We start from the raw sequence: 19,953 nt of genomic DNA, 5'->3' as shown, positions 1-19,953 counted from the left end.
AGGGACAGAATTAGGTGAAATACTTAATGTAGATGACGGGCGATGGGGAGGGTGATGGCTACAGCAATGATACCTATGTCACAAACCTGCACATTCTGTACATGTACCTCAGAACTTAAAGTATAATAAAAAAAGTATAAAATACAAAGAAAATGCATTTATACCTAACCTACAAGACTGTAACCCAGCCTAACATGCCTCGTGTGCTCAAGACGTTTACTTTAGCCTTCAGTTGGGCAAAATAATTAACACAAAGTTATTTTACAGTAAAGTGTTGGATATCTGGTGTCAATTGTGGAATACTGTACTGAAAGTGAAAAACAGAATGGTTTCATAGGCACCATCAAAAGTTGAAAAATCATTAAGCCAAAACATTGTAAGTTGTAGACTATCTGTATAACCCTCTGCCAATTTTCTCTCCCCCATGCACTGTTTTCTTTGAGGAAGCAGAATTAAATAGTATACAATGAATTTTTTGTATTATAAAAATAATGCATCTTAACTGTAGAAAATTCAGTCATGCGTAGAAGAAAATCAAAATCACTTGTAATTCTGTGACTTCAGTATTGTCATTTTGATGTATTTTTTTTTTATTTGTGTCTGTCTAGCCAAAGGTGATGTATTTTTAGAAATGATTTTCTTGTTCAGGTGCGGTGGCTCACCACTGTCATTCCAGAACTTTGGGGGCCAAGGCAGGCGGATCACTTGAGGTCAGGAGTTTGAGGCCAGCCTGTCCAACATAACAAAACCCTGTCTCTCCTAAAAATAGAAAAATTAGCTGGGCGTGATGGCACACACTTGTAGTCCCAACTACTTGGGAGGCTGAGGCAGGACAAGTTCTTGAACCTGGGAAGTGAGATTGCAGTGAGGTGAGATCGTACCACTGCACTTCAGCCTGTGCAACAGAGCAAGACTCGATCTCAGAAAAAAAACAGCCAAATAAAATTCTCGTCTACCTATTTTATATGTATCATGTCCCAGTCACATATCCTATATTGTTAAATGTCATGCCCCAGGCATGAGTGAAGACTGACATAAATTCCTACCTTGTGAATCTTCTAGTGATCTTTGAAGGCAGACATTATTTCATAAAAATACGTTGTGGAGGTTTTTGATTGGCGTACTGGAAGTTATGAAAGCCCACAGAGTGAAACCCAATTTCTTAGTCACAGATACTTTTTTATCTTACAAAATAGTTTACTAAGATACTTCATTAGCTGCATGGCTTTCCATTGTGTAGATATATATTAATTGTCTTAACTTACTGTCATAATGTCAATTTTTAGCTATCATAATTAAAACAATATCTTCACAGTTAAATCTTTGTACATGATCACAATTAGTTTTGTAGGCCATATTACTAAAAGTAATATTTCTAGCTAAAGAAAAAGACAAACTGTGGAGGATTTAGATAAGCATTGCCAAATTAGCTTCCATAAATATTGTGCCATTTTTTACTTTCACCAGCAGTGCAAGAATCTACAGTATTAGATATCATTACTTTTATTTTGTAATATTCTATGGCATAGCAGTATTTGTTGGATATCATTATTTTAAAGTATAATATATGGAGCAATTTAATAACCGTTGATTGATTTGCAAGTAAGATTGAACCTTGTACTTAGAGGTTTATTTATTGATACACATCTTTCTTTAGTTAATGGCTTGTTTACATCTTTTTCTTCTTTGAGGCAGGCTGCTTATCTTTTTTTTATTAATTTATTAGAGATTTGTACATTAAAGATAGTAACTCAGCTGGGCATGGTGGCTCTTGCCTGTAATCCCAGCACATTGGGAGGCCAAGGCTGGAGGATTGCCCAGGAGTTTGAGACCAGCATGGGCAACATAGCAAGACCCTGTCTCTACCAAAAAGAAAAAAAGTTAGTCAGTCTTGTCGGTGTGCCCTGGGATCCCAGCCAGGTATTCGGGAGGCTGAGGGTTGGAGAATCGCTTGAGTCCAGGAGTTCAACGTTATGGGGAGTTATGATCACGCCACTGCATTCCAGCCTGGATGACAGAGCAACAACCTGTGTCGAAAAAAGAAAAAAGATAATAACTCTGTAGATAATGGCAGATCTTGAGAGAGAGAGAAATTAATGATTTATAGTGAAATGATAAAATTTTGCTAAGTCACGTATATTGTTATAGAGTCCTAAATAGGATATTAAGCTCACTCCTATAATTTTATGGTCTTCTATCACATGTGCACAGACCATGGATTTTTGTGCTTCTCTTCACAATATTTTGTACATTCTCATCCAAACCTTCATATGTTGTAGCTCAAAGATGACCATTTCCATGATTGTTTTTCTGCTGTTTAACACAGTCAGCTTCGTTCCTTTTTTGTAGATAGACCTGTGCTACAGATTAACTGTGGATTTGGGCCTATGGGCCAGCTCTGTTCTCAGTTTTTGGACTGTTATTTGGGGAAGAAGGAAACTTGGGGCCATGATAGTGGCCACTAGTGACTCTTTTTCTATCTCACTACAGATACAAATGATACAAATGTACATCTTTTCTGGTGTTCTCAGGAGAGTCGGATAGTAAGTAGCTTTCACGATACCCATTCAACAGGTTCCTTAGCAAAGGTGCTCTTTTGTTTTGGGCATTTAAAGACAACAAATGGTAATGGAGAAATGGGTAAAGGAAGAACTGACAGGCTTTATTGTTGAAAAAAATCACTACAGGTATACACACAGGTATGTGCAAGAGACGGTTGTGCTTGAGTGGTATGACCATGCACAGATGAAGTGAGGATCGAGTTAAAGAAAAAACATTTTTTGTGTTTCTGTAGGAAGACCATAATTCGAGATACAGTTGATAAGGTGCAGAATCTGGATGGAATAACAGGGTGATCAAAAGTTAGCTTCTGCTTTACACCAGAATATAGAGATTCCTATGCTATCTGACTTTATGAACGTTCTTAGGAATAGAGCATTTCAAATGATTTTTGAAAAGGTAAATTTAAAAAAACATTTTTTCAGCCAGAGAACTAAGTTCTAAAAACTGGCGTTAATTTCTGTCTATTTCAAGACCCAAATGGGTTAATAATGGAATATCACATGAAATGTACAGTCTTTCATGTCAATGTTCTTAATGATATAATGACTTATGACTTGATAAGAAAGCTGAAAAAGATTAATCCCATTCTGCAGTTATTATGATAAATGAAACTGTCCCCTGGAGAATATGCTTTTTTTTAAAAAAAACAGGGTCAGTGTTCAGCAGTCAGAAAATATTCCAATTTGTTTATAATTTTTCTTCATGTATGCAGCCAGCTCCTTATCCTGATCTTTCAAGTAGGAAAAATATGAGAATTGTAAGCCTTGGTAACATGTTATACAAATGTAAAACTCAGTAAACCGGAAAAGGCAACTGAAGATTCTAATCAGGAAGTAACAATTAAGAATCTTCCAGAGTTGAGGCAAGTAAGCATATTGAATGATGAGACTTAGATGTGTCTATAGAAAGACTATCCTTGTTTTCCATTTCTTTTCAAATGTAGCTCTTCCAGGCTTATAAGTACTGATTGATAGAATAATTTTTTTATTTCAGTTACCTCTAAATTTAAAGTCGAGAGGAACTGTGGTGTATATTGATGCTATTGATGCTGTTTTGTATTTTAAACATCAAAATTTACTGCACCTTTTATTTTTATAACAGATTTTATATTGAGGTAGTGCAGTTCATCCACACACAGTCATTATTAAGTACTCTTGAAATGTTTCAAGGGGCAGGGCACGTGGCTCTAGCCCATAAGCCCAATACTTTGGGAGGCCAAAGCCGCGAATTGCTAGAGCCCGGGAGTTTGAGACCAGCATGGCCAACATGGTGAAACCCCATCTCTAAAGAAACACAAAAATACACCCAGTTTGAAGACATGCATCTGTAGTCCCAGGATTGCCTGAGCCTGGGGACCTGGAGAGGTCACAGCTGTATTGAATGGTGATGACATCACCGCATTCCAGCCTTGGTGACAAAGTGAGACTATCTCAAAAACAAACAAACAAACAAACAAACTGTTTTGAGCCACATGCACCAAAATAAAAAGTGTATTGAATGTCCATGTTTATAGAGCAAAGCATGTATATAAAGATGCTTTTGTATCAAAGTATTTGATATATTTGATCGTCTTTTGAGCTATAATTGTTCTCTGGGAATATTTTAAATATAGTTTCTATAATGAGGCCTAAGGCTTTATTTGGACTTTGATCGTAAAATGTATATACTTTGCATAGTTAACATGACCATTACCCTGTACTTTTTCAGGTTCTTACTTTGAGTTCTTCATTATATAAGTTTTAATGTTTTTTTTAACCCATTAGCAAGTTTATTATAATTGATATGTTACTTGTCTTTAAAAACTATGAGGCTGTCCTTTGAGATAGCACAAAGATGTCCTACGGGTGCAGTGGCTCAAGCCTGTAATCCCAGCACTTTGGGAGGCCGAGGCGGGTGGATCACGAGGTCAAGAGATCAAGACCATCCTGGTCAACATGGTGAAACCCCGTCTCTACTAAAAATACAAAAAATTAGCTGGGCATGGTGGCACGTGCCTGTAATCCCAGCTACTCAGGAGGCTGAGGCAGGAGAATTGCCTGAACCCAGGAGGCGAAGGTTGCGGTGAGCCGAGATCGCGCCATTGCCCTCCAGCCTGGGTAACAAGAGCGAAACTCCGTCTCAAAAAAAAAAAATGTTAACATTGAAGTGAGTTGGAAACCTCACTTTACATACCACATTACTATGAGTTTGAAGACTTATAGATAGCATATTGCCTATTTCTGATGTAAAAAATTCACTTACAGGTAGTGTACTCTCAAAATGTATTTTATGTAATTGAGACATCAGAGACTACATGTTTACATCCCAAATTCCTTGCCACACCTATTTTATAATTACTAGGTTGATTTTCGTTCTTATTAGGATGTTTCAAAAATCTGGTAGGATGCAGTCACCTACTTTATTCGTGTTATTGAACATTCTGTAAAAGCACAATCTGTTTAAAGTCTATATTCCTACATATCTGTGTGTTATTATGTTTCTTATTCTTCAATTATAATTTGATAAGGCAAGGTTGAATGACTAAGCAGATGCTGGAGAAATAGTTCAAAGGTGGGGAAAGAGCAGGAGAAGCAGGTTGTAGGACTAGATGTGCCATTCAGTTTTTACTTGAAGAGCCTGTGCCACATGTCCATTATGTGGTTAGAGCAAGAGTTTGTGCTTTAACAAGTGTCCTGGCCTTACCAATTTGGATGTGACCAGTATAGACATGGTGGAAATCGTGGCCATGGATGGGATTGCTGAGGAATAGCTAGAAGGCTGAGTGCTTCCTCTTCTGGATTGCAGCCTTTCTTAATGATAGACTGTCATCTTAATGTATTTTATCTAGTTATACATTAAACTTTCATTTCTTCCTCTGTTTTAAGGGTGGTGAATAAGAATTTATATATCCTAAATGTGTTTTATTTTAAAAGTCTTCTTTGTCTTCTGTACTTGGTGACTGTGAAGTTAAGTCTTGATATATAACTAATTAATTAAACAATATTGCTTGAATAATATTCACCAGCTATATTATGTATGATAAAATCTGGAAGAATTTTCTGTGATATTGTGTATCTCTGCTTTGTCTCACAGATGTTGAAGTTACAATTCTTTAAGGGCTATTTGAACCGAGATACCTTTTTTTCCTGATTTTGTATGATCAGGATTTGTTAATTTTTTTGTGAATAAACACCAGTAGTGAACATTAAATATATTGATGACTTCAGAATTCCTCAAAGAGAGGGAGATGAGTTATATTTATTTATCTTGACTCCTGTTGTTACTGTGATTCTCCTGTGGTTTAGAATATATAAATAGACCAAAAAATCCCAAACTTTAGAAGTATACTAGTCTTTAGTCCTTCTACTACATTTCTCCCAATCTTTCTCAAATCTGATTTACATTTGGTTTAATATTGAATAATTGCTACATAAAAATATTAACAGCTGTTTCCAGGAATCTTCTGGAGTGTGTACAGATGTACCGTTTTCCTGGATCTTGCTGTGAAATGTTGGTAGAAATATTTTGCCTTCTATGATTAAGGAACTGTTCATTAGCAGTCTTTAAAAATAACTTTGAGAAAGAAACATTCGAATATAATGTGCTGTGCAATTTTGTTCCCTATTAGAAAACAGAAGATGAGGATATTGTTCTCACACCTGATGGCACCAGGGAATTTCTGACATTTGAAGTCCCACTTAATGATTCAGGATCTGCCGGCCTTGGTGTCAGTGTCAAAGGTAACCGGTCAAAAGAGAACCACGCAGATTTGGGAATCTTTGTCAAGTCCATTATTAATGGAGGAGCAGCATCTAAAGTAAGTGTCAACTTTACCACACATATGCTTGTTAACAAAAATTTTAATTTCAACCCTGTTTCTATTTTGAAAACATGTACAGTTAACAGATGTTTTTTCATTTCTTCCTGGTACCCATATTCACAGTCAAACAACTAGGAGATATCTCAGTCATGTGTCATGTGGGGATGGAGTCCATAACTTCAGCCCTTCATTTTTTTCTCTCACAGAACATATAGCCCATAGACATGCTAGTTAAATGAAGGTAGTCTATGCAACGATTTGGCATGGATCCTGGCACAGCACTGGCCTATAGTAGATGTTAGTCTTTCCCCTCCCCTCCCTTGTTTGTGGGTCACTTATTCTATTTCTCAGCCTAGAGAAAATTTCCTGGCCATTTGTTAAGGAGACTCTTCTTTGCAACTGTCTAATAGCCTTGAGCTTTTACATGTCTTGAGTTGTAAATAACCTCTATGGGTGTTTCTGGAAGCAAGAAAGTAATCACTTTGTGTCCTTTGAATTAGTATGCTATTTTGGTAAACAGATTATGATAATGACTTGATTTACGAATGTATAAATGATTGAAATAGACACAGGCTACAAAGGCTGCTTAGATGTTATTATGCCAGTATTCAATTGGGCATAATCCACTAGGATTAGAGTTCTCAACTTTTTTGTTTTTTGCTTTGTTTTTATTTTGTTATTAACTAAAGGAAAAGCTATTTCTTTTATTGCAGTCTATTTAATAGCACTTATTTTTACCTGTTTTCTTCCCAGGATGGAAGGCTTCGGGTGAATGATCAACTGATAGCAGTAAATGGAGAATCCCTGTTGGGCAAGACAAACCAAGATGCCATGGAAACCCTAAGAAGGTCTATGTCTACTGAAGGCAATAAACGAGGAATGATCCAGCTTATTGTTGCGAGGAGAATAAGCAAGTGCAATGAGGTAAAAAAAAATGCAAAAAAGCACTAGCATCTGTAATAAAACTACATTTCTGTCCTAATTTTGGACAAAGGGTGTTAGGTTCCCGGACGTTACCACAAAAGACCATAAATTATCTTAGCTCGTTGTAGTTTTATTACTTTGTCAGTGGATTGTGGTTTGTGTTCTTAATTCTTGTGATCAACATATTCCTAAGTGGATATTAATACTCCTGTTGCCACCTTGGCAGAAAACACTGGGATTTCAAAAGCACCTTTAGCTCAGTTTTCTTCTTGAAATCAGGGTCACATCTTCCTTCTCAGAGCTAACATTTTCTCTTCTAGTTGGGAGGTGAATCATGCAGAGAAACAGTTGCTCATTCATTTGTTTATCTAAAATGGGATGCCTCTTACAAAGGTCCTAATAGGGATTCTTTCCCCTTTCCTTTTTTTTTTTTGGTTGAGACAGGATTTCACTGTGTTGACCACGCGTGAGTTCAGTGTTGTGGCCACAGCTCACTGCAGCCTCCATCTTCTGGGCTCAAGTGATCCTCCAGCCTCAGTCCGCCGAAGTCCTGGGATTACAGGCATGCGCCATAGCACCTGGCCCACAGTCTGGTTACTTAGATGATGGTGTTCTCTTGCACATTATCAATAGCATATACCTCCCTCTCTTTCTTCGGTCCCTATTTTCTCTTTCTCTGTGGGGTTGAGTCTGTTCTCTTTGAATGCCTCCTTTTTCAGTGATCTGTATTGCAATATACTCTGCTTATTTTGAATATACGTTGCAGTCTGGAATTAGGAGTGAGGAAAAAGACACAGGGCATCCTCTCTTGAAGGTTAGGATCATCTATTTTCCCAAATATGTAAAACATACTTTGTTGTAGAATAGAACATTTGAAAGTTAAAAATGAATTATATGTAGAGTTGATAACACTGGAGCTTGAAAAAAGCTAAATTTCATGGATCCATTATAAATTATGTGCCATCTGTAGAAAATAGGTCAGACTTGCCCATGTGCAAAAAAGAGCTGTTGAAAATGTGATGTTTTTCTTAAATCGATGTTCAGATTCCCACATTTTAAAATCAGCTAAGATAAAATGATTAGCAAATAATACAAACTGAAAATTATACCTAAATTGTTTGTTTTTCTTAATTTTAAAACTTCTGTCTAATAAACATATAAAGCAAAGTTTTCAGGTTGCCATGACCACTCCTCTGAACCTATGATACAAGCATATTTTAAAAAGTAAATATACTCTCGAGCTCGGTTGGTAGTCAATATAAAGGTGATGTATTCTGAAAGATCACTGACCACTGAATTATTTTGTTACTATTATTTGCCAAATGTGGAATGAGTTATCAGTGATTAACAAGTTAATTTCCATATCAAGAGAACAAGGTAACCTTAACAAAAAATCTCAGAATGGAAAAGAGTGGGACATAAAAGCATTCATTTATGTAAGATACATATAAAAACTAATCCCTCAGAGTAGGGTACTGGACTAATTTTTTTTTTCTCTCTTCCCTCTCTCCTGGACTGATTGAGTAATAGTTTTTATTCATTGCAAAAGCATTAGCTTGTATCTTTTAAGTCCCACAAAGCACAAAATGAAAACATCTCAACTGTAAGTTTATAAATATATCATTCTCTGTTAGGCCTTTTTTTTTGGCCACCTGAATACTTCCCCATTCCACAGGACAGTTTTCATTCCACAGATACTTATTGAGCATCTTATGTATATTAAAAAATGTGTCAGATCCTTGGGACATAGCAGTGAATAAGACAGATGAGATGCATTCTACTAGACAACATATCACCTTCATAGTATTTTTAGAGACCAACTAAAAATTTTAACAACCTCTCAACATTTTCCTTCACAGGAACCATTGAATGCTATAGGAGGACTTAAAAATGCAGAAATGAACTGAAGATCAGTGTTCTGCTTTTGTCTGATTCAGATTATTCCCAATGGCTCCCCCCAAACAGTGACAAAGTAAACCAGTACCAGCCTGAAAATGTTTTGATAAAAGCACTGATTTTATTTCCTCTTGTCCTGTAAGAGACATGAAATTGGAATCCCCCTGAAATATCTGTGTCTCGTTCACTTCTGCATATGAATATGTGTGAATGAATATGATTTAAGTAAGGAAACAGCTGCAGTAGACAGTAATAGACTTTAATATTCAGTATTCCTTATGGTATCATTTTCATACATTGCTGGTTATTGCTATTTTTTAGGACAGCATGAACTTATAAAGCAGTTATATCAAGAATATCTTATGAGTGCTGTGCTATCTTTGTAATACTAGCAAGAAGCCTTTCGTACTGATAGGGTTTAACTAAAGAATTGTATGAAGACAGAAGATCTCAATTTAGCTTCCCATAAAACATAAGACATGATTTTTCAGCTGTTGTACTTATGCATTACTTTTGGAAAACCACCTCCCTTGCACATTGGGAGGGTGTGTGTAAATCATGTTACAGTAAATATTGATGGAAGCTTAGGGCATCATGATGTCCTGAACAAATCTCAAGCCAAAATAATGTGCTGAGTTTTCTTTCTATGTCTTTTAGCCATATAGTCCAGTCTTTGCCAATCAGAAAACTGCATTTTGCAATTTCATCTTTAAACCCAAGATTTGCATATTTAATTTCAAGCTAGGAAAGATAAGAATGTATAAAAGAAAATCTTTTGTATTTTATCACATATTTCTTTCTCTTATACATGGAAGTGCTGTGTATTATCGTAATATGTTTTCTTTATTTTTTCATTTTTGTAGAGACAGGGTCTTGCTATGTTGTCCATGCTGGTCTCTGACTCCTGGTCTCAGCCTGCCAAAGTGATGAGATTTAAGGCATGAGCCACCTCACCTGGTCCAATATGTTTTCTTTAAATTTATTTGTCAGCTCCTTTCACTAGGTATTATTTTAAAGCCCTGTATTTTCCTAACATTAGTCCCAAGAGGGCACATTGGAGACCTTCTCTGGGAGTTCCTTCTTAGCCTAATTGCTTGGTCTTTCAGGAATCTGTGGGTACTATCTGATTCTCAAAGTGTCTTGTCTACGCTTCCTGTTTTTCTGCTGTCATACTTTGGGTCTTCTCTAAGGTTCCTCTTTTCTGCCTGTTCTTTCATTGTTCCTGTCTTTCAAGGTTCCTTCCGGTCTGTTTGTTTTTAACTCTGCTCATGCTCCCTAGCTGATGTTCACTCCCTAGCCATCTGAAACCACATGTTAGGATGAATCCCATCATCCTCTTTCCAGCTCACAACTCCACTATGGCGCCAGATCCCTCTGTCCACCTGCCCAGGGAAATATTTCCTCATATGTTTTATGGGCACCTAACTCACAAGGCACTACATTCTTTCTGTTGTAGAAGGCAGAGATCTGGGGTCACCCTTGACCTCTCAAATGCTGTCACTATGCCTCTCCCTGTTGTTTCTGCCTCGAGAATTTCTCTCTCTTCTTTTTTGGAGACTGAGTCTCATTCTCTCGCTCTGCCGCCTAGGCTAGAGTTCAGTGGTGCAGTCTTGGCTCACTGCAGCCTTGACTTCCCAAATTCAAGCGATCCTGCCACCTGTCTCCCTAGTAGCTGGCACCACAGGCATGCACCATCACACCCAGCTAATTTTTTCTTTAAAGATGGTAATCTTTCAGCCTTGGCCTCCCAGAGTGCTGGGATTATGCCTGTGAGCCACTGTGCCTGGCATAGAATCTCTCTTCGCTCAGCCTGTTCCCCTTTCTTCCTTCTGCCACTGCCTGACTTCAGACCTCATCCTCTCACCAGGCTCACTGCTGCAGATCCCTAAGGGGTTTCTCTGCTTTCTCCCTCAATCCATTCTCCCCAATGCAGTCAGACAATTTTTTTTTTGTTTTGAGATGGAGTTTCACTCTGTCTTCCAGGCTGGAGTGCAATGGTGCGATCTCTTCTCACTACAACCTTTGCCTCCCAGATTCAAGTGATTCTCCTGCCTCAGCCTCCTGAGTATCTGGGATTACAAGCATGTGCCACCACATGTGGCTAATTTTGTATTTTTAGTAGAGATGGGGTTTCTCCATGTTGGTCAGCCTGGTCTCGAACTCCTGACCTCAGATGATCCACCCACCTTGGCCTCCCAAAGTGGGATTACAGGTGTGAGCCACAGTGCCTGGCCGCAGTCAGGCAGATTTTTCTGCAAAACACATTGATCATGTCAGTCCCTGCTGAAATACTTCAGGAGCTTTCCATGGCTCCAGGATGAACGAGTCTCCATCATGGGGCCAAATGGGACATACCTGATTGTCGTCGGTGCCCTACAGCTCTGCAGCATTTCTGCTCCAGCTACTCGGTGTTTCTGGTAATTTCTCAAACGTGAATGCTCTTTCACATCTCTAGGTCATTCACTTGAGTCCATCTGCCCCTCATCCTAGCAAACACTTACACAGTCTTTCATTTTCCATTTATCTCTTCCAAAGTATTTTCATCACCCTGTGCACTCACCTCCACCCAGCAGCTGTCACACTGTCATGGTTTCCTCTTTGATTTTCTTTTGCTGGAATTGTAAATTCTGAGACTGCCAGAACTTGGTCCATCTACCACATTTTTTTTTTGAAAGAAAGAGAAAGAGAAAGGGAGAGAGAGAATAGGAGTCTTGTTCTATTGCTCAGGCTGGAATGCAATCTAAAACTAGGTACTAAAAACCTCTTTTATGCTGATAATTGTGCTTAACAGTGAAGACAGGAAGGAATAAGGGAAGAAAATAACAAATAAACAGCCAACCAATATTTCATTTAAGTCTGTGAAATGCTATGCAAATGCTGAAGAGTGACTTGCTTCCAATTATGTGGTCACTTTCAAAATAGGAGTAATGTGATACTGAGAAAAATGTATGTTTCGTAGACCTGGGGTGAAGAATTCTATAAATATTCGCTGAGTTTACTTGTTCCAGGTCTGAGTTCAAATCATAGATGCTCCTGTTAATTTTCTATCTCATTGATCCATTGAATATTAACAATGTGGTGTCAAAGTCTGCTATTATTGTGCGGTAGTCCGAGTCTCTTTATAAGTCATTAAGAACTTGTCTTATGTGTCTGGGTTTTCCTATATTGGGTACATATATATTTATGATCATTGACTCCTGTTGTTGCATTGATCCTTTTATCATTATGTAATGTCCTTCTTTGTTTCTTTTAGTCTTTGTTACTATTAAAGTCTGTTTTGTTGGAGATGAAAGTTATAATTCCTGTTTTTTGTTTTTTTTTCTCTCCATTTGATTGATAAGTCTTCCACCAACCCTTTGTTTTGAGTCTTTTATGTCCTTGCTTATGAAATGGATCTGGATACAGTGTACCAATGGGTTTTGACTTTTTATTCAATTTGCCTGTCTGTGTCTTTGATTGGGGCATTTAATCCATTTAAATTTAGGATTAATATTGATATTTGTGAGTTTAATATTGTCATTTAATGCTAGCTGGCTATTTTGCCCATTAGTTGATATTGATTCTTCATTATGGAGATACTCTTTACCTTTTGGTAAGTTTTTGGGATGACTGATACTGGTTGTTTCTTTCTGTGTATAGTGCTTCTTTCAGAAGTTCTTGTAAAGCAGGCCTGGTGGTGATGAAATCTCTGAGTGCTTGCTTGTTCGTGAAAAAATTTATTTTTCCTTCATTTATGAAGCTTAGTTTGGCTGGATATGAGATTCTGGGTTGAAAATTCTTTTCTTTGAGGATATTGAATATTGACCCCCACTCTCTTCTAGTTTGTAGGGTTTCTGCTGAGAGATCTGCTGTGAGTCTGATTGGCTTCCCTTTATGGGTAACCCGACCTTTCTCTCTAGCTGCCCTTAGAATTTTCTCCTTTATTTCAACCCTGGTGAATCTAATGATTATGTGTCTTGGGGTTGCTCTACTTGAGGAATATCTTTGTGGTGGTTTCTGTATTTCCTGAAGTTGAGTATTATCCTGCCTTACTAGGTTAGGAAAGTTTTCCTGAATAACATCCTGAAGAATTTTTCCAGCTTGGATTCATTCTCTTCATGACATTTGGGTACACCTATCAAACGTAAATTAGGTCTTTTCACATAGTCCCTTATTTCTTGGAGACTTTGCTCATTCCTTTTTACTCTTTCTTCTCTAATCTTATCTTCTCATTTTATTTCATTAAGTAGGTCTTCGACCTCTGATATCCTTTCTTATGCTTGATCAATTCGACTGTTAAAACCTGTGCATAGTTCACGGAGTTCTCGCATTGTATTCTTCAGTTCCATTAATTCACTTATATTCTTCTCCTCACAATTTATGTCTATTCTCGTTAGGATTTCGTCAAACCTTTTTTCAAGGTTCTTAGTTTCTTTACATTGGGCTAGAACATGTTCTTTTAAGTTTCTTATTATCCACCTTCTGAAGCCCAATTCTGTTAATGGAATGCACTTGTTCTCCATCAGGCCTTGTTCCCTTGTTGATGAGGAACTGTGACCCTTGTAGAGGGAGAGGCATTCTGATTTTGGGTATTCTCAGCCTTTATAAGGTGGTTTCTTAACGTCATTGTAAATTTATCTACCCGTCATCTTTGTAATTACCCACTTTCAAATTAGGTCTCTGAGTCCGACTTGTTGATTCCCAGCACCAGAATCTGAGCAACCCACTGCACCAGCTAAAACAGTGGCATTAAGATTCATGGTGCTTTTCTGCCTGGGAATCTCCGGTCTGGCTTCCTTCTTGAGTCCGTTTTTCAATCAGCTGAATAGGCGACTCTGCCTTCCCGCAGCTCCAAACGTCGACCAAAAGGGGACCCAGTCCCATTTACTCTGCACTGAGAACCACCACGCTGGCCACAAGAGTCGCTCTGGTGACCTGTGGGGCTCCTCTGCTGGGAATCTCCTGGTCTGTGAGCAACAAAAATTTGTCTGAAAGTGTGGCGTCCTCTCGTTCTTTGAGCTTTCACTGGGAGCTACAATCCTGAGCTGCTAGTAATCAGCCATCTTGGATCTCTCTCCCATCTACCACGTGTCTGTCCATTGCTGGTATCCAATCCAGGCCTGATATGCCAGCTGGCCTGAATGACAGGGAGCAACCCTGGAGAGTCTGCCGTTTTTAAAGAAAAATTGGTCTTGTTAATATTAGAAACTGAAATTCTGAAATCACCCTAAGACATGGTGTACAAAATGAATTTGGGGCAGTGAGTCTTACTTCTTTGCATTCCTTCTTTCCATACATCTAATGGTCTTACCTAACTACACTTAAAAGCATTGTATAAGCAATCATTGTTTTCTTTTTTCAAAGATAAAGACATGGCTTCCCCTTGTTTAAAACTACTAAAGGATGGTTTCACTTTTTTAGAGAAAAACTAAGTCCTGGCATTCTTTTCCATTGTTTCAGTTTTGGAATACACAAAGCAAGAAGAGAAAAATTGTTTTCACTTACCCCAAAGGACATGTTTGTTGAAGACTTTTAAAGGAGGCTGGTGGGGAATGGAAGTAAACACCAGGCATCATTCCTTGAACGCTGAAAATAGCCTCTATATGAGAATTATGCTGATTTCAAATATTTTAAGGAAATTAATATTTGTAGAAATTACTGTAATTTAACCTAGCTTCCAGGCATTTTATTATACAGATGTTAGAAGTGATTTTATGTAAAGCCTTTTCTTCGTGCCAGTAGAGAATATCGCCAGGTGAGCTTTCTGTCTTACACCCCATATTGAGGGATTTAGTCATCAAGGACTTCTTTAAAATGAATTCTTTCTCTAGGTTTAATCCTCTTAGAATTAGAAAACTATATTAGAATAGGAAGCAGCCTAAGGTGTCACTTATGAGTCTCTTCGTTTTCTGTATCTTAATACAGAATAAGAAATAAATGCAAAAAGGTCAAATGATTTGCTTTAATAGCTGCAAGGCCAGCATAAGGTGGCAAAGTAATTTAGAAGCAAAGTGTCTGTTTCTCTTACACAAGTGAGTGGATCTAATTGACTGTGATTTTGTTTGTTTAGGCATTTTATATCCCAGTTGTGTTAGGAAGTAGTGTACAATAAAAGTATGGGCTTTACAATCTGAGGGAATCGGTGAAATTCTGGCTCTGCCACGTGGCTGCCTTGAGGAGCTCACCTCACATTTCTGATTCTTGCCGTTGCCCTCATGGGGATGTGAAGGAAAATAAATGTGGTTCTGCTTGAAAAGAGAATGTGAAACTGTACCTTAAATCTGCTTTCATTCTCCTCCGAAACTGAAATCTGTCTTTTCATTAGTTGCTTTATGTTTACTTGGCTTCTGGATGCTAATATTTTCCAGAATATGTATTTGTAATCTAGGTTAAATGTCTTTTTTAAAATTTCAACATTATGCTATGCCCTCAGTTTTAACAGTCTATTTCCACACGGTGTAGTGTGTTTTAAGGAAAATATGACTCGCTCACTTTTAGGAATGAATTTATTAATCTGATTATTCCACCAGTGCCTACTCTATGCTAGGCATTGGGGATAAAATAGATTATGTTAAAAAAACTGAAATATTGAATAATATGATCTTTCCAGTCACCAGTGAGATTCCAGTTTTAGGTTTGCTGAAGGGGGTTAAGGCCATTCCAATAGAAACTTTTTAGTATTTGTAGAGGAGGTGGTAAGATACATTTTATTTAGGTGAAAGACACTATTTGACTTGTTAATGCATACTCACAACAGAGATTTTATTAAACCCCACAGATAAAGTTACATGAATCTTCATTATTCACTTAGCTTATGATTTCCTTTGGGATAGTGTGACCACAACATGAAATATAAAGGCCTGTTCAAAGAGTTAAAAATAAGATTTTTTTTGACTTGTGATAATATATTTTCAAATTACTGTAGCCAAAGACTATTTTCACTATACACTCCTATGAGTGTGGGTTATCTTGCTGCAACCTGAAGCTATTTTTGTTGTTTAATAGGTAGAAAGGCTTTCCTTGGGATGGAACAGAGGGGTCAAACAGCCACTGCTATAGGTGACTATATTTAGTTGGAGTCAAGAAAATTTTTGGACATTAAACCACAAACAGACAACAAAATGAAAATTGCAGTTCTGCTTACTTTGATTTCTTCTTCTAATGAAGCTTAATTTTAATAAGGTTTTAATATAAGGTGTCTGCAAGGGCGTGAGAGCAGCTGGGGGAGCAGAGGCCAGCCCTTCTCCCAAGACCAGTGGGGTTGCCCCTCTTACTCAGTGCGGTGGGGGACCCTTCCCACACATTTCTCTTTCCTGAGCTGGTGTTCTTACAACAACAAAAAATCATCAAAAGATTTAAAACAAAACTGTAACTCCAATCAGTTTTTTTTTAAAGAAATTTAAAGCCATTGTATCTTCTGTTAAATATTTATGTAGTCAACTATTGATGTCTTCATTTAAATCTGTCTTTTGAGATGCAAATTAAACATGGGTAGAGAGGTAGGGGAGGTGGAGAATCTTTCCCATGAAAACGTTCAAGTGCTTGTTTTTTTTCTGAACAGAAGTCTTATTGTTTTTCTCTAGAAAACCTGAATGTACTGTTTTTAAATGGAATTTTTATTTGGCTTTATAAAATTTTTAAATAGCCTTTTGGGTTACTTAGGGATTTCTCAAGAAGAAACTTTATAAAGGTTTTATCATGTAGAAAATTACAGCGTTGTGTAGCTACAATTAAATATATTTTTCAGGCAAGCTTGAGGATATGTTGTCTGTCTTCTGAGAAATTGTTGTATAGTAAGACTTGTTTATAGAGTCTTGCATACCAAGTCTTTATGTAGTTATACTTCTTAGTGTGTGTGTGTTCATTTAAAAGCAATACTTGTTTTTAATGGTATAGGATATTACTTTTATTAACATTTTTTTTACCTCCCCAGAGTCTCTTGGAATTTAGGCATTACATTCTTTTAGAAACTGTTCTTTTATTTCTTTACATCAGAGACCTTGAATATTTAATTTACTTTTCAGTAAAGCTGTCAGTTGTAATCTGCAATTTAAAAAAAAACCTAATAAAACAAATCCTCATTTCACAATTTAAACCTTATTGAGTCTAATTCACTAGAGCTGCAAGTTTATTATTCTCCTGCAGTTTGACGTGCCTCCAATTGTAATTGTGTTGACCCTTCAATGCATTAAATCTCCCCAGTGCTTATCAAACTGGGAGAGATAAGTCTACAATTCGGAACTTCATTAAATATCTCATTTATATTAAACAGATGATAGCTTCTAACAGAAATAATAATTTGTTCAGCTGAAGGAAGCACGACAGTTGTGGTTTCTGTGTGGGATGAGTGCCTTCTCTCTCGCCGTTCTGTGTGGTGCTGCGCTCCTGCCCACTCCCCAATATTGGCCCTCCCTGTCTGGCTAACACCAAAGCAGCATGAGATACCAGTCCTTGTGGCAAACCTCAGAGCCCGCGTCATGGGAATTGTAGTGAAATGTGCTTTGATCCTCCTTAAAACAAAATTGTTTGAAGGTCTTACTAACATGAATTCCTTACTCACATTATTTTTATGTCAAATATGATTTATCAGACACAGCTAGCTGTTTTAAGAAATGCCCCATACCATTTTAATTTTTTGTCATCGAAATTGACATACATTCATTGCTTATTTATTATATTGTATATGTTTTGGGAATCCTCTTATCTTTGTGTACTTCCTTAGAATATTTGATCCCAGTTTTCATATTGTTCTGTATACGACTAAAGTGATTATTGTAGCTACTATCGTATACTTAAACATTGCAATAAGCTAATACCATGATTATTCTTAATTTCTAGCAGAAGGAATTTAAAATCAGTTTGTTGTTCAAGACACCTGAGCTGACAGTGGGAATCTTTAGGTCTTGTAGAGTAGGTAAGAATTCCACCAGCACACATGCAAAAATGTGTGCTAATTGTTAGATGTGTTTACCTACCATAAGTATAAGACCTATAGCTAAATTGCAGCTTGTGTTCTGATAAAGCACTCCTTTTATAGAGTAACATCTAGTAAAGAATTCTGAATTACGCTGTAACTTAAATTGACTTAAACAGACACTAACAGTCAAATTGGAAAAATAAGCAACAAGCTCTGATTTTTAAAAAGTCTTTAATATACATATTTTGCCTCCAGTGGTTGAAATCTGACAGAACTTCATGGGAGGCCCAGTATAAAAGTGGAACAGAAAGTTGGTTATTAGGCAGAGCTGTCATCGCAAATTATTTTGGTACAGGGTGAAAAGTTCTAGTTCATTTGGTACCCAGTTGGATACAGGCCTTGGGCAAGTTGTTATAATTCCCCCATGCTGCTAATGGGCCTCCACGTACTGATTTTTCTTTGCCCACCCCCCCCCCCCCCCACTCCTTATGCTGTAGCTGAAATCACCTGGGAGCCCCCCTGGACCTGAGCTACCCATTGAAACAGCGTTGGATGATAGAGAACGAAGAATTTCCCATTCCCTCTACAGTGGGATTGACGGGCTTGATGAATCGCCCAGCAGAAATGCTGCCCTCAGTAGGATAATGGGTGAGTCAGGTAAAACTCTGTTTATCACATCTTATTTTGATGCTTTCATTGGTTTAATGAGAGGTTATTAGTGTAATATTAACATAAATATTAATATAATATTAGTGTAATATCAATGTAAATTAAAGTCCTAATGTTTTCAAGATGCAAGAGAACAGGTTTATTAAAATCATTCGGGAGTGTTCATGTGAAGAAGTAAATCAATCCATTGATTTAAGTGACTTTTAGATCCTGTAACATGAAGAAAGAACCAGAAAGAAAGGGATCATATGGAAATGCTTTCCAGTGATCAAGATATTCTTTACTTACTTGGGATAATAAGTGAAGCTATGTTTAAAAAGGAATAAAAATTTAATGTTTTATGGCAAGAAGGATTCAAAAGTTATGTATCATTCACAGTGGCACTGCCTGGAGGGGGAGAAAAAATATGTATATACAGATATATGCACACACATATAAAAATGCACATGTATTTGGTTTGTATTTAATAGGGTGTTACTGTGTTTTAATTGTATTTTACTTTTTTGAAGCCTTAGTTTTAAAATCCCGAGAGTAGTCTTTGCATCCTTTGTTTAGATTCGGTACCATGTCTGCATGGCCCCCCGTGGGTAATGACGTTGTTAGCACTTGCTTTGCAGCAATTCAGCTTTCTACTAACAGATCCAGTTATTAAAGACTTGCTTTGCCACAGAAGTAGGTGAATTTACTCAGTTGCTCATCTTGGGATTAGCTTGTGAGAGTTTTCAAATTTAAAACACAAGAAGCTCTTTTGATTAAAATAACACCTGGCATAAAACACTTTTATTACTGGTATATTTTGCAAGGCTCTCATTTAAAGTAAAATCCTAAGTTTAACTTCATTTTGAGTACATTTAATGCAGATTTAATACAATTCAAGTTTCCATTATGGAGCCTTATTGAAACAGTAATTTATTCATCAGTGAGTGTTTATGGAAAGCCTGCTATTGGCAAGACATTGTATATATTCTTTTGCGGTAGATACAAAGATGATTAAGAAGCAATCTCTGCCTTTGAAGACCTTTCTACCAGGCATGATAAAAAACATACATAAGCATGTCTAGTAGAATTGTCTGTTGTTCTTTAATCTTTCTAGGTTTCTAATTCAGAAAAAATGCTGAATTTGTGATTTCTTATTTTACTACATATGAAACTTAGAAAAGTGAGCATTCCAGTTTTACTTTGTCAACATTTTTCTTACCTGCTCGAC

General features: G+C 37.2%; 1 protein-coding gene across 50 annotated transcripts in view; it reads left to right on the top strand.

The window, feature by feature from the left end:
- The window catches only part of PARD3 (par-3 family cell polarity regulator), a 716,461-nt gene that overhangs the window by 454,615 nt on the left and 241,893 nt on the right, over nt 1–19,953 (top strand). For 31 of the 50 annotated variants that reach the window (XM_078329879.1, XM_078329878.1, XM_035307171.3 and 28 more), the window contains 3 exons: nt 6,170–6,358; nt 7,115–7,285; nt 18,575–18,725. In XM_078329879.1, the coding sequence (XP_078186005.1) occupies nt 6,170–6,358; nt 7,115–7,285; nt 18,575–18,725 (511 nt within the window). Of the gene's footprint in view, nt 1–6,169; nt 6,359–7,114; nt 7,286–18,574; nt 18,735–19,953 lie in introns of all 50 variants that reach the window. The other 19 variants (XM_078329877.1, XM_035307169.3, XM_035307167.3 and 16 more) reach the window with 1 other exon arrangement.

This window comes from Callithrix jacchus, chromosome 7, assembly GCF_049354715.1.
Source record: "Callithrix jacchus isolate 240 chromosome 7, calJac240_pri, whole genome shotgun sequence".
NCBI classification, from domain to species: domain Eukaryota; kingdom Metazoa; phylum Chordata; class Mammalia; order Primates; family Cebidae; genus Callithrix; species Callithrix jacchus.
Note: the sequence above shows the minus strand (reverse complement) of the source record. Positions and strands in the feature narration are given on the sequence as shown.